This window comes from Setaria italica, chromosome IX (assembly GCF_000263155.2).
Source record: "Setaria italica strain Yugu1 chromosome IX, Setaria_italica_v2.0, whole genome shotgun sequence".
Lineage (NCBI taxonomy): Eukaryota > Viridiplantae > Streptophyta > Magnoliopsida > Poales > Poaceae > Setaria > Setaria italica.
In genome coordinates this window covers 50,261,586-50,273,567 of record NC_028458.1, presented here as the reverse complement: position 1 = coordinate 50,273,567, position 11,982 = coordinate 50,261,586, and the positions used below count along the sequence as shown (strand labels likewise).

The window sequence follows — 11,982 nt, the reverse complement described above, 5'->3', positions numbered from 1 at the left end:
GAGTTGTACAAGAAGATGGATTGCTGTAAATTTGACGATTTCGATCGATGTTCTTGACTTCCTGTTATTGTCAGCGAGCAACAATTGTGCGAACTTTGGGCCTGTTCGCTTCAGCTTATAAGCCGGTTGAAAAGCTGAAACGGCTAATTTGTTGCGAGAGAAAAATACTGTTTGGTGGCTTATAAGCCGGCTGAATAAGCTGAAGCGAACAGGCCGTTTGTTGATAGTCATCTCATCTGCTTGGGCTAGCCAACAAGGCAACGACTCCTTGACATCGCCTAAGTCAATTAAATGAATTGGCATGGCAACTTCAATAAACCGTGACCACAATGGGACCATCTTTAGGGCCACACAGTCCACACTACTTTTGCTTTTGCAAATGTAGTGGTGTTGATGCAGAGAAGATGAAAGAGAGGAGAAATGGGCAGACCGCGCCACCGCGGATTTGTCTGCAGAGCGGCATGAAGAAATACCGGAAAAGAATGCTTGCTTTCTTAAAGTTAGCTCTCATGAGCTGTACATGGCCAGCCTTTGTTACAAACAGTGTATTTCGAGAGGTACACCGCAGAAAACTGCCTAAGCAAGTAGAAAAGGGCACATGATCAAAATGTATTGGTCCACTCTCCCTATACAAATGTGCTTACATTTGTTCGTAGGTGAGTGTATGCGTGCATACAAGTATATTGTGTTTCGCAAACAGGTAGTAGTAAGAAAGGCATAATGCACTTGTGTAGGAACAAAATTGCAAGAAACCTTCTTTAATTTATAAATCCGACCAGCAATATTGCACGGTCCTCTTTAGTGTTTTCCCTACGCCCGACTTCATCTTTTTTTATTTTTTTGCCTGGTTCTTGCTAAAAGTGATTTGGCCTTGTGGGGATCAAACCGGCAGGGGGTTGAGGGAATCAGGGGTTTTCTTTTGCTTAACCCAGTATTCTTGCAGTCTCCTGATCCCGTCGTCTTATATGCAGAGGGGTGGCAGGAAAATATTGGATTCTCTGCACGCAACAGAAAGCAATGAAATCCCTGCGCACTACCAAACAGGCCAAAAATGTTCATCACAGAGGCGCCCCGCCGCGCCCGCGCCAATTTCCAGCTCTTGCACGGTTGCACCAGTCGATTCCCCAGAAATGTCTCTGTGCTGTGCCTGTGCCGCTGTGCGTGCCTCGTCCTCTGCGCGACTGCGCCACGTGATTCTCCAAGTCTCCACAGTTGTATTGTTCGCGCTCCAACTTCCAAGCTCGGACTACCAAGTGCGAAACGGTCAGGCTGCAGTGAGTCAGTGAACCGAGCCAGGAAATCCACGAGGCCAAGGCAACGATTACGGTAGCATGTCCAGGTCCAGCGACGTGGGAAACGGCGAGGCTACGGTAGCCGTCTGTTAGTCCTTGTTAGGTCAAGAACGATGGTCGCTATACAACAAAACAAAAAGGCAAAACGTAACAAAGCCGGTCCATGGATGCATTCACGACCACGATGGGTCGCCGCATTTGCACAAGCGCAACATCCCGTTACATTTAAACCGCAATCAGCGGATTAGAAAATGCAGCGACCTGAGTTGGTTTAGTCAAGCAGTGTGAGTTTCAAACTTTCAATCCAAAGTCTAAGCTGGTGAGAAGTCCATAGCAACTAGCAAGTTGCGAAAAGGAAAGAAGAAAATCAAAAGTGTTAGTAGCAACTGATCTATCTGAATCAGAACAAATGACGAGATTTCCTTCTAACATAAGAAGGCTATACCTATGATTCTATGAATAAATAACAATTCATTGGAAAAAAAAATGAGAATGCATAACTGTTTCAAGCGAATGCCTTGAATTCCGCATATTAACATGCTTCAGTAAACGAATTTAAGCCCAGAATAAATTTTGTACAGCATGCAGCGTAAACGGGAATCAATAAACCAAACCAAGACACTGGTGACAGCAAATCTCTCGTAAATTCACCAGGAAAAAAATTAACACACCATGCCTCGTGCCATGTGCGAACTGAGATTTGAAGTCAGTAGCTCACATTTTATACACCAAGTATCTGTAGACGACACAGGTCACGCCACAGCCAACGAACAAAGGTTCTACTTCCACTCTTCCAGTCTTCCACCACGCTCTGGAGTCCGCATTTACAAAGCCTAAATTCCACCACCTACGTTCCCGTTCCGTTTCGGCCCACCATGCAAGGATGCAAGTGGTAACTTCCAGTAAACCTTAACCTTTGACGGTTTGACCCCACCATTACCATGAAAGTGAGGAACCACCCACCCACACAGGTGCCTGGACTCTGGAGTACTGCCTAACTCCTCCCATGCCCGGCTCCACTACGGGCTGAAGTGAGCCAGATTAACCAGACAAGGCCAATAGGCCATGGCAGACAGCGCAGACCCACCAACTCCGAAACGAAACGAAACGAAACAATCACAAACGAGGCGGAGGATGAGGAAGAGAGCAGCAAAAGCGACTGGATTCCGCTCGCTTCCTCGCGCCTCGCACCTTTTCCCACCCACTTCCCTTAGCTCCTAAGCAATTTGCTCATGGCGATCGATGAATGTGTAACCGTAGTAATACTGATACTACTAATTGCAACCAGTGGTAATCCACAGAATCAGCGGCCTCCTCTACGGTAAGAGAGCTCAAAATTTACCCCCCACGCACAGGAAGGAAATCAAAACCCAAAGATTAGGGAGATTAGAATCGACGCACAGATCCATCCAATTTATCTATCCCCATTGGATTACAGCTTCTGCTTCTGCTGCTCCGGCGACGGCGACGGCAACGGCGGCCTACACGCTTAGCCCGTCCACGCCGCACTGCTTGTATTTCAGCGACTGGCTCCTTGGACTGATGGCGATCGCGCAATCCACCGACACCTGCAGGTTGAGGTTCGTTCACACATCACGTCAGTTCCGCCGCTTAAGAGAGGCTCGAAACTCACGCATCACACGCTTGCGGCGAAAGCGAACAAGGTTGCTGGTTTCGGGTGCGGCGGGTGCGGGTGGCGTGTCGATTCCTACCTGGACTTTAGGGGAGGAGAAGCCGAGCACGAGGATCTTGGCGCCGACGTCGCCGGTGATGCGGAGCTCGACGCTGTCGCGGATCGCGGCGTCGCGGACGAGATCCTGGGCGTCGGCCTGGAGCACGTTGAAGCGGTCGACGATGACGCGGGTCTGGAGCAGGCGGGTGCTGTGCGCGGGCTGCTCGAACCCGGGCACCGCCGCCACCCCGAGCGGCACCCCGTGGTACATGACGTCGAACGCCGTGGCGCCGTACCGGATGCCCACCTTGTTGGGGTTCACGGCGGTGAAGAGCAGCGTGATGTTGAGGGAGAGGTAGGCGGCGCCGGGGGCCGCGGGGGGCACGCCGGCGGGGGTCGCCGCGGCGGACGTCGGCGGGGCCACGAGGAGGTACTGCACGGACACCTGGTTGAGGTCGAACTGCGGCTTGCGGGGCTTCACCACGAGCACGACGACGAGCGCGACGGCGAGGGCGAGGAGCGCCAGGAAGGTGAGCAGCAGGAAGAGGCAGCAGCAGCAGCCGCGGAAGGAGGCGGACCCGCCGCCGTACCCGTAGTGCGGGCGGCGCTGCGGGTACAAGGACGCCGCGTTGCCGTGGCCGTCGCCGTTGGATCGGGTCGTCATGGAGCCGGACGCCGCCCTGGGGGTGGATGGGAGCGTGGGGGAGGGGTGGCTTTGGATTTTTGGAGCCTACTGAGGCATCTGGGAGGAGCGGCGGTGGAAGTGCGGGCGGAGGAAGAGGGGAAAGTTTGGCGAGGTGAATGCGGGGTTTGGGGCAGAGCTTTGCCAGAAGTGGGGGGAAATTGGTGGGGCTGGTGCGCGTAACGGGCGTGGTAGGATCGTACGTGTGCTCTGGTTTCCCCTCGAACGCCGTTTTATTCGGCTTGGGAACTGCCGAACCGAGTTGCTGGAATCGAGATTAGGGATGGAAAATAAACCGGATGTATATGGAAGAAATCTGTGTTAATCTGGTCTGATATACGGTAAACCCCAAAATACGGTGAGGAAAATCTGCATGTAATCTAACCCATCAATGAACCGATACCGATAAATCCAAATTTAGAGCAGCTCCAGTGCGCGCTTAAATCGACCAGTAGGCTCAAAAAATCGAATAGAGTACATGAGGTTCGACGGTTGGCTGTCAGACAAAAATCGAACTCCGCGTAGAGGTCGAACTCAAGTGAATACACCGGTGCTGCTGTCCGTCTTCCCGTGCCTGGGAGAAAAAAGTACATGGACCTGCTTACTTTTTTTTTTCTTTTACTCAGCTGTGGGACCCGCATACACTGGAAGCATAGAACGGTAAAACGCTAAATCGAACTTGTTCGGAAGGAAGAAGACGCTAAATCGAACTTGTTCGGAAGGAAGAAGTTAAATTTTAGCTCAGGACTAAATTTTAGCCTCCCTCAAATGGAGTGCTAATTTTAATCTTTTGGTGTGTTTAGGTGAGGGGCTAAACTTTAGCACCTGTACTAATAAAAGATCCATTCACCCCTGCTTTCTCTCCTCTCCTCTACCCCTCCTCTACTTCTTCCTTCTCAACTTCTTCCTACCCGTCGCCGTCGTCGAGCGTCACCATCGCCGGAATCGAAAACCACCTCCTCTTTTCCCCTTCCGAGCGAGCTTGAACTTGCCGCCGACGATGCGCGCGCTTTCGGTGAGGCGAACCACTTTCGCACAGCACCATTAGGTCTGCCACCGACTGCATGTACTCGACGCCCACCTCCCCTTTGGCCCGCTTCACGAGCTCCACGGCGTGCCCCAGCGGCCGCGCGGCGAGGTCCCCAGCAGTCGCCACGACCACCGGGATATGGAGGTACGCCGGATCCAGGACCTCCCCTGCGGCGGCGGGCATGGCGGTGGGGCCGGCGGAGGTGGCGGGGCTAGCCGGAGGCGGTGGGGCTAGCGGAGGCTACGGGGCCGGTCGGAGGGTAGCGGGGGTGTTGCGGGGAGGAGAGAGAAGAGTGCGAGGAGGGGGCAACGGAGGAATAAAGGGTAGCGGGGACCACTTTTAACTCATTTTAGCACCCCTTGGAGGAGCTAAAGTTTAGCCCTCCTGTTTGGGAGCAAGGGGCTAAAATTTGGGTAAAATGGGGGGCTAAACTTTAGCCCCCCCCCAAACACCCCTAAGGTCTGGTTTGGATACTAGGGGCTAAACTTTAGCCCAGTCACATCGGATGTTCAGATGCTAATTAGGAGGATTAAATATGAGCTAATTACAAAACTAATAGTAGAACCCCGAGGCTAAATCGCAAGACGAATCTATTAAGCCTAATTAATTCATCGTTAGCGAATGGTTACTGTAGCACCACATTGTCAAATCATGGACTAATTAGGCTTAATAGATTCGTCTCGTGATTTAGCTTAGGGGTTGTGCAATTAGTTTTATAATTAACCTATATTTAATACTTCTAATTAGTGTTCAAACATCCGATGCGACAGAGGTTAGCCTCTATCTCCCAATTTGGACAAGCTGCCCTTACCCATTATAATATTCATATTTTGACAAGGAAGGAAAGTACACTTTAAAGTCTCGAGGATAAATGGATACTAATATGGACATGTCTGATTTTTTTTCTGCAGGCATGAATATAGTGTTATAGTATGACGAACACGGAGTTAAACATGGTAATAATATCCATATCCCAGTACATGTGAGTAATCCGCTTCCATTCAGTTAAGAAAAAATGTTATTTTTCAATCCACGCTATATGTGGTTCAGTTAAGAAAAAAAAAGTTATTTTTGAATCGACGCTATCTGTGGTCCAACAAGACGATCAGATAACTGCGATCTATCTGCATTTGCTGGTGTACTGCGGATGCTCGTAGAGCTACTTCGAATTCCAACACTGTGCCACGTGAAAAGTATAAATCCGGTCGTCATTTCTGTTGCGCCGTTTCTTCAGGTGCTTGACAGCACTCCACTTCAACCTCACCGACTCCACAAAATTGCTTGCCAAATTCGTCAAGAAAAAACGTGGAGCTAGAGGTTAGATCCACATTATTCCTGGAGTACCTCAGGGGATGCTCCAAAAACATCAATTTCAGACTTCCGCGTGGAGTTGGAGGTTATTTACCTACCTTTGCCTCTCGTTACACAACGTACCGGTTCATTTCTGATTTCTACCCACGCCGCTGTCGTCCTTCGGAGCCGCGCCGCCCTCGCCCCCTCAGGTGCGGCCACGCCGCCCCTGCTCACCGAACCTTGCCGCCCCTGCCCGCGTCGGTCACGCGGCCCCTGCCCGGAAGGTGGCCGGACATGGCTGGCAACGAGCGGTGGTGGGAACAGCTCTCTGGTGGCGGCATTTGAGCTGATTACGGCGGCTAGGGCAACGGAGGAAGGGAGGGAACATGGGCTGGAGGATCCACGGCTCACCAGGGTTCCTTTTTGGCGGTCTTTGGTTGATGAATAGGTCGGGACGGAGGGGTTCACTGGCAGCGCTCGAGCTCGGGCCGGCGGCAGTGGCGGGCGGGGATTCTTCAATCCCCAGCTGAAGGAGCCATGGCCGGCGACGGGAGGAAGTTGTGAGGTGGGGAAGGCTCGTACGGCGGCTATTGTGGAATGGTGGCCGAAGTTGGGAGGGGAAGGATGGCGATTGAAGCTGCTGCTTGGCTCAATTCTTGGTTTCCCGAGGAAGAAGAAAGAGAGATAGAGAAAAAATGGCAAGGAGAAAAAAGTCGTTATGGCCGCTTCTCACGTGGCTTCTGTGCTTCTCCCGCTTCAGGTGTTGATGCCCGCCATTATTGCCGCCGAAGAGGACGAGGCGGTGGTGCTGCTTGGCCATGGCGTGGAGCTCAGGATCTAAAAAAGAGAGAGGGACAAAGAGGAGGACAGAAGAGAGAAGAGATTGACACGTGGACCCATTCACAAAGGATAAAATAGACTATTCATAACAAGTCTTCATATTTGTGGAGCTGCGACACTGCAATCAGCCAGCATTGCTACTAAAATTTTGAAGTTTCCTACGTTTACTTGCTACAATTGTCGTGTTATCTAAAGTCGTGATTTCATAATTTTGCTGTTAACTGAAGGCAAACGGATATGTTTAGATTAAGGTCTGCATAATCTTTTTTTATTTGTGTTATTCAAGGATATCCAAATTTATTGTGCTCGCTTTAAAATGTAAAAATGTGGAAAAAAGCGGCGCTATCTGATCGTGGCGCTATCTGATCGTATCCACCAATCCACCCCTGTTGGAGATCAGTACTTGGGGTGGCCCGTCTAGGAATTCCAGCATTTGGAATGAAACCGTTTTTTTTAAGAAGCGTATAAGATCTACTGTAGGAACTAATACTATTAAAGCGCCAGCCTTTTTCTTGCAAAATAGATTTCCGTTTGCTTATTGCAGACTTTACCTAGAAGAAGGGATAAGTGATGGTAAAGTTGCTACACGTCCTTTGAAGCTTAAGTTTCAACACAAAACACCTATACGCGAGTCTATTTTAGAAGTCAACACATATTTGAATTTTGACACTTTGAAATCCCATATTGATAACGATTTTGATTTGCAAGTAGGGTATTTTCTAAAAAACCTGCTTATGGAAGATCATTATATGGAGAGAAAATCTTACTTCCGGTTATAATATACCAATTTTCGGTTTGTAAAAAATACGGATTTTTCGCTTTGTAAATTGTAATGTTGTTTTTCTTCACGAACCAAAAAGAAGACTACATGGCTCGAACCGAAGGCCCAAAGGCCAAAATTAAAAGGGCCGAAAACCTACACATTCCTGGTCTTGGCAGCTTCCTTCCCCCTTCGCCTTCCTGATCCTCTCTCGACCCTTCCTGCTGGAGAGTTCTGACCAGCACCACTACACCCAGCCGACCAAATCGCCGTAGAAGGGCGCGCCATGGAGCCGGCGGTGGAGAAGAAGGAGGCCGAGCAGGAGGAGCAGCAGCTACCGCAAGCGCGCAAGGAAGACGCTACCGCCGCCGTCGTCGAGGAGGACGAGGCGGATTCGGAGGAGACCGAGCGCCGCAACCGCGACCTGAAGGCCGGCCTCCACCCCCTCAGGGTAAGACCCGCCGGCCGCCGCCGCTAGATCTATCGCATGCCTCGGCCAAAACATCCTTTTGTATCCCTACTATCGTTCGTCCCCAGCTTTCTGTTCGAAAAAGGGGATTTTAGTGCAGGCTTTGCATCCGCTTGTGCGCGGTAGATTGATAGGTGAGATTGTGGAAGTGGGCGTGACCCGTGGCTCTGTGTCTGCAGCGCAAGCTCATGCTCTGGTACACGCGCCGGACGCCTGGGGCGAGGTCGCAGTCGTACGAGGACAACATCAAGAAGATCATCGACTTCAGCACTGTATGTCTCTCTGAAGGTTCTAGTTGCTGTAGGGTATTCCTTATTTCAGTGCAGCTGACTGCTGTTTCCCTTGGAATGCTTACAGGTCGAATCGTTCTGGGTTTGCTACTGCCACCTCGCGCGCCCTTCTTCCCTCCCAAGCCCCACTGACCTTCATCTCTTCAAGGATGGCATCCGGCCCCTTTGGGAGGTATTATTCAGAACTAGATGTTTTTGGTAGTAATTGTGTCTATGTGCTGTATATATGTCCATCAATCCATGTAGCTAGTGGTTAATGGTTTTTTATTGGCCAGGACCCTGCAAATCAGAATGGTGGCAAGTGGATAATTAGGTTCAAGAAGGCTGTTTCGGGTCGTTTCTGGGAGGATTTGGTAAGTGCACCTGTACTGTCTATTACCTGAGCCCCTCATAAAGGACTATACGTAGTCACGTAGGCCTGTTTGGTACTATATGAAGAATGATGTCATCCTACTATGAGTTTGTCCATCGTGGTAGCATCCAATCGTCTTTTGTGTCATGATGCTTTGATTGGCATTGTGGCTGTATGGAATGGAATGGTGATATGCTTCCGTCATATATGCTACTCGCCTACTCATATTATCTGGTCTTAATCCTCCTCTTTGGTTTGCATAATAGAATGGGTTAGTAGCTGTTCCTCATGACCATAATGCTGATAGGAAATGAGGGGCAGAGTCATGTCATGCCACTAAAATAGTGGGATGGCCAGTTGAACCCATGATGAACATCCTGAAACCAAACAAGCCTGATGGTGGCATTAGTTTTATGCAAAGAAGCAAATGTTTTAGTGTTGAACAACTTGAAACTAATGCATAAACGTATCAGCTACAAGCTAAATGCTCTGCTGTTGGTTGCTTGTTTCCCTATATATTATTATGGTTGAGCTTTCATGCAAGTTTACATGGTTCTAATGAGCCACTTTTCTTCATTGTGCTTGTTTTAAACGCATCTGATCAATATGCATATCTATTTTGCTTGAATTTCCTTACTCTGAACCTTGATTTGGACTATACTTGTGATTTGACTGTGGAATTGTGTATTTGTGCCTGCGATTTCATTTCCTTACCTGCCAATATTTGTGAAAATGAATTTCAAATGTCATTCTTCATGCCTCCGACGAGCGAACTTAATGAAATTGCTAGCACGAATTGAATGCAAGGTGTTGAAAACATGAATTAGATTGATAGCCATGATGTTCCCAGTTGTTCACATGTTTGGCAAGACACGTTTCCCAATCACTATTATGCGGATTTTGTCTCTGTGTTCACATGTTTGGCAAGACACGTTTCCCAATCACTATTATGTGGATAGTAGCTAGAGGGTTAAATGGATTGAACCGTCAACAGATTACTTAATTTTGCCCTCTAGTTCTCGTTATTGTTTCAATGGTTCAGTTATGCACAATAACAAAGTTGTTAAAGCATGACATACCATTTTATTTTTGCATCATATCATAGGCTACTAAAAGGATATTTCTGAAATTGATATTTTTCCAGTGCGCACCTGAAGTTTTGACCACTGATTATATAGTTACAAGATGGTGCATTCTAGCCAATTTGCCAAGAACCAAGAACACTAACATAGAACAGTCAATTGGCCTTTTTGGTTATATTGCTTCGTATTCTTAGAAACATCTGTTTGCTTCTAGATTGTGGTTTGATCTATTGAATGGCCGTTTTTTTGGGTACATTTCTGTTCATTAGATTGGTACTTGATGGGATTAAGAAGGGCTAGAGGTGAAACCCAGCTGATGTAGCACTCTTATGCATTGTCTTGCACTCACAATGAAGAGAGTAAAGACTAAAGACAGTGGTGGCTTCTATTTGTCGCATATCCACACCCATGTTGTATAAATGTGCAATTTCTGTCTGCCATCAAGTATGTTTGTCTTATTCCTTGGTGTTGTCTAGACCGCTAGACTTTAATACATTGCATGATTTTTTATTTCCATGTTTTCGAACAGAATATGAGACCACTTATTTTACCCATGAAAAATACGGGCATCACTATTGCTTTACCATAGTGGCATGTTTGGCTGGAGGTAATTGGTGGGAAGGAAAGAGAGTTTAGATGTGAGAGATTAAATTTCTTTTGTTTGTTTGGTGGGCATGGGAGTTTTAATGGGATGAGGAGTGGGAGTTTAGAGGGGCAACTCCCACCAATCACTTCCCAAGGGGAGGGTTGGTAATTGGATTGGAATTAGTTTTAAGTGGAAGATGGATGCAGAACCCCCCCCCCCCCCCACCCCACCCCACCCCCGGCGATTCCCACCACTAATTCCTATGCCCCTTCCCATTAGTTGCCAAACACTCCCTAGGTTAAATTAAATGGAATAGCATAGCAGGCTTACTTTTTGTGTAGTTCCCAGTCTGCTGATCCATGCATGCAGCACTAGTACCATATTTATGCTTGTAATGCTGCTATCTTTCATTTTATAACTTCAAAGCATCAAAGCAGCATTCGCACAGTGCATTGTTCCATGGCAGAGTTGTGATTCCATTTAGTCTCTGGAGCCACAACCACTCATTCATAATTTTACTAGAATTTTCCCAATGCCTCAAGCTTGATGCCTGATGGTGCAAAAAAGCTTTTTATGGGGTAAACTAATTTCGGTTGTATGATGGCTTAAATAATTCTGTTTTCCCATGTATTTATAATCTCCAGGTGCTGGTGCTAGTAGGTGACCAACTTGACTTTAGTGACGATGTTTGTGGTGTTGTGCTCAGTGTCCGTTTTAATGAAGACATTCTAAGTGTTTGGAATCGGAACGCATCAGATCACCAGGTTTGTATCAGCACTTGATGCTCCATAGATGTGATGTTCAGACTGTTACTCACTTGTGTTGTTTTGCCGTGCAGGCTGTGATGACATTAAGGGATTCTATCAAGAGGCACCTTAAGCTGCCGCACAGCTATTTGATGGAGTACAAACCACATGATGCTTCAAGGCGTGACAACTCCTCCTACAGGAACACATGGCTGAGAGGATAAGATCCATGATTCTCGCCTGCTTTAGAACTATTCACTGTGAACTTCAGTTCTTAACTTTTCAACATCGGTTCTGAAGAAAATAGACTATGTACCAAGCTTGCGGACTATTATGCAATGCACTAGTCAAACACCATTACATTATAATGCTCAACCATCCTTTATTTACCGTAAATGCAGTCTAATGGATTTTTCAAGTGTGTTGAAGCGATTCTTTAGGGTTGGCATCTCAGATTCTGTCGGTAATTGCCACAGGAATGGTAGTAGCCATGATGTTATGCTAAATTCATTTTAATATCGAATACTTTCCAAAGCAAAGTGAGATGCATGGGTTGTGGAAATAAATCGTGCCTAGCCATTGAGAAGTTGATGCTAACATGATAGCATCCGGTTGAGTCGTTAGTTTGCAGGCAGCATAGCATCTTTGTCACATGGGAGTATGGGACCTTGGCGTTATGTTAGTTTAGCACGGGGATTGAAAAACGGATTTGCTAAATAATAGCTGGCTATTTTTTCTTATTAGATTTCATTCACTCAGTTTTCAATGGTCCATCTCTTGAAGGTTTGTGCTGCTGTGTTCCATTTCTGTTGCTCAGTTTCGTTGTTGCGCTGAATTCGTCGTTGCGTGCTGTTTTTCGTGTAGTTTCGGCCGATATTCTGGAATCGA

At 47.7% G+C, this 11,982-nt stretch overlaps 2 protein-coding genes across 2 annotated transcripts; one reads left to right on the top strand and one right to left on the bottom strand.

Moving 5' to 3' along the window:
* Positions 1-1,818: 1,818 nt before the first annotated feature.
* LOC101752576 lies at positions 1,819-3,953 on the bottom strand. The gene is made up of 2 exons (XM_004984652.3): positions 3,005-3,953; positions 1,819-2,860 (listed from the first exon to the last, which is right to left on the bottom strand). The coding sequence occupies exons 1-2, from the start codon at positions 3,626-3,628 to the stop codon at positions 2,774-2,776; spliced, it is 711 nt and encodes a 236-aa protein (XP_004984709.1). The 5' UTR covers positions 3,629-3,953; the 3' UTR covers positions 1,819-2,773.
* A 3,797-nt stretch (positions 3,954-7,750) lies between these two features.
* Positions 7,751-11,512, top strand: LOC101752992 (eukaryotic translation initiation factor NCBP). Its single transcript, XM_004984653.4, has 6 exons — positions 7,751-8,020; positions 8,218-8,310; positions 8,396-8,500; positions 8,604-8,681; positions 10,993-11,112; positions 11,187-11,512. The coding sequence occupies exons 1-6, from the start codon at positions 7,856-7,858 to the stop codon at positions 11,316-11,318; spliced, it is 693 nt and encodes a 230-aa protein (XP_004984710.1). The 5' UTR covers positions 7,751-7,855; the 3' UTR covers positions 11,319-11,512.
* The last annotated feature ends 470 nt before the right edge of the window (positions 11,513-11,982 follow it).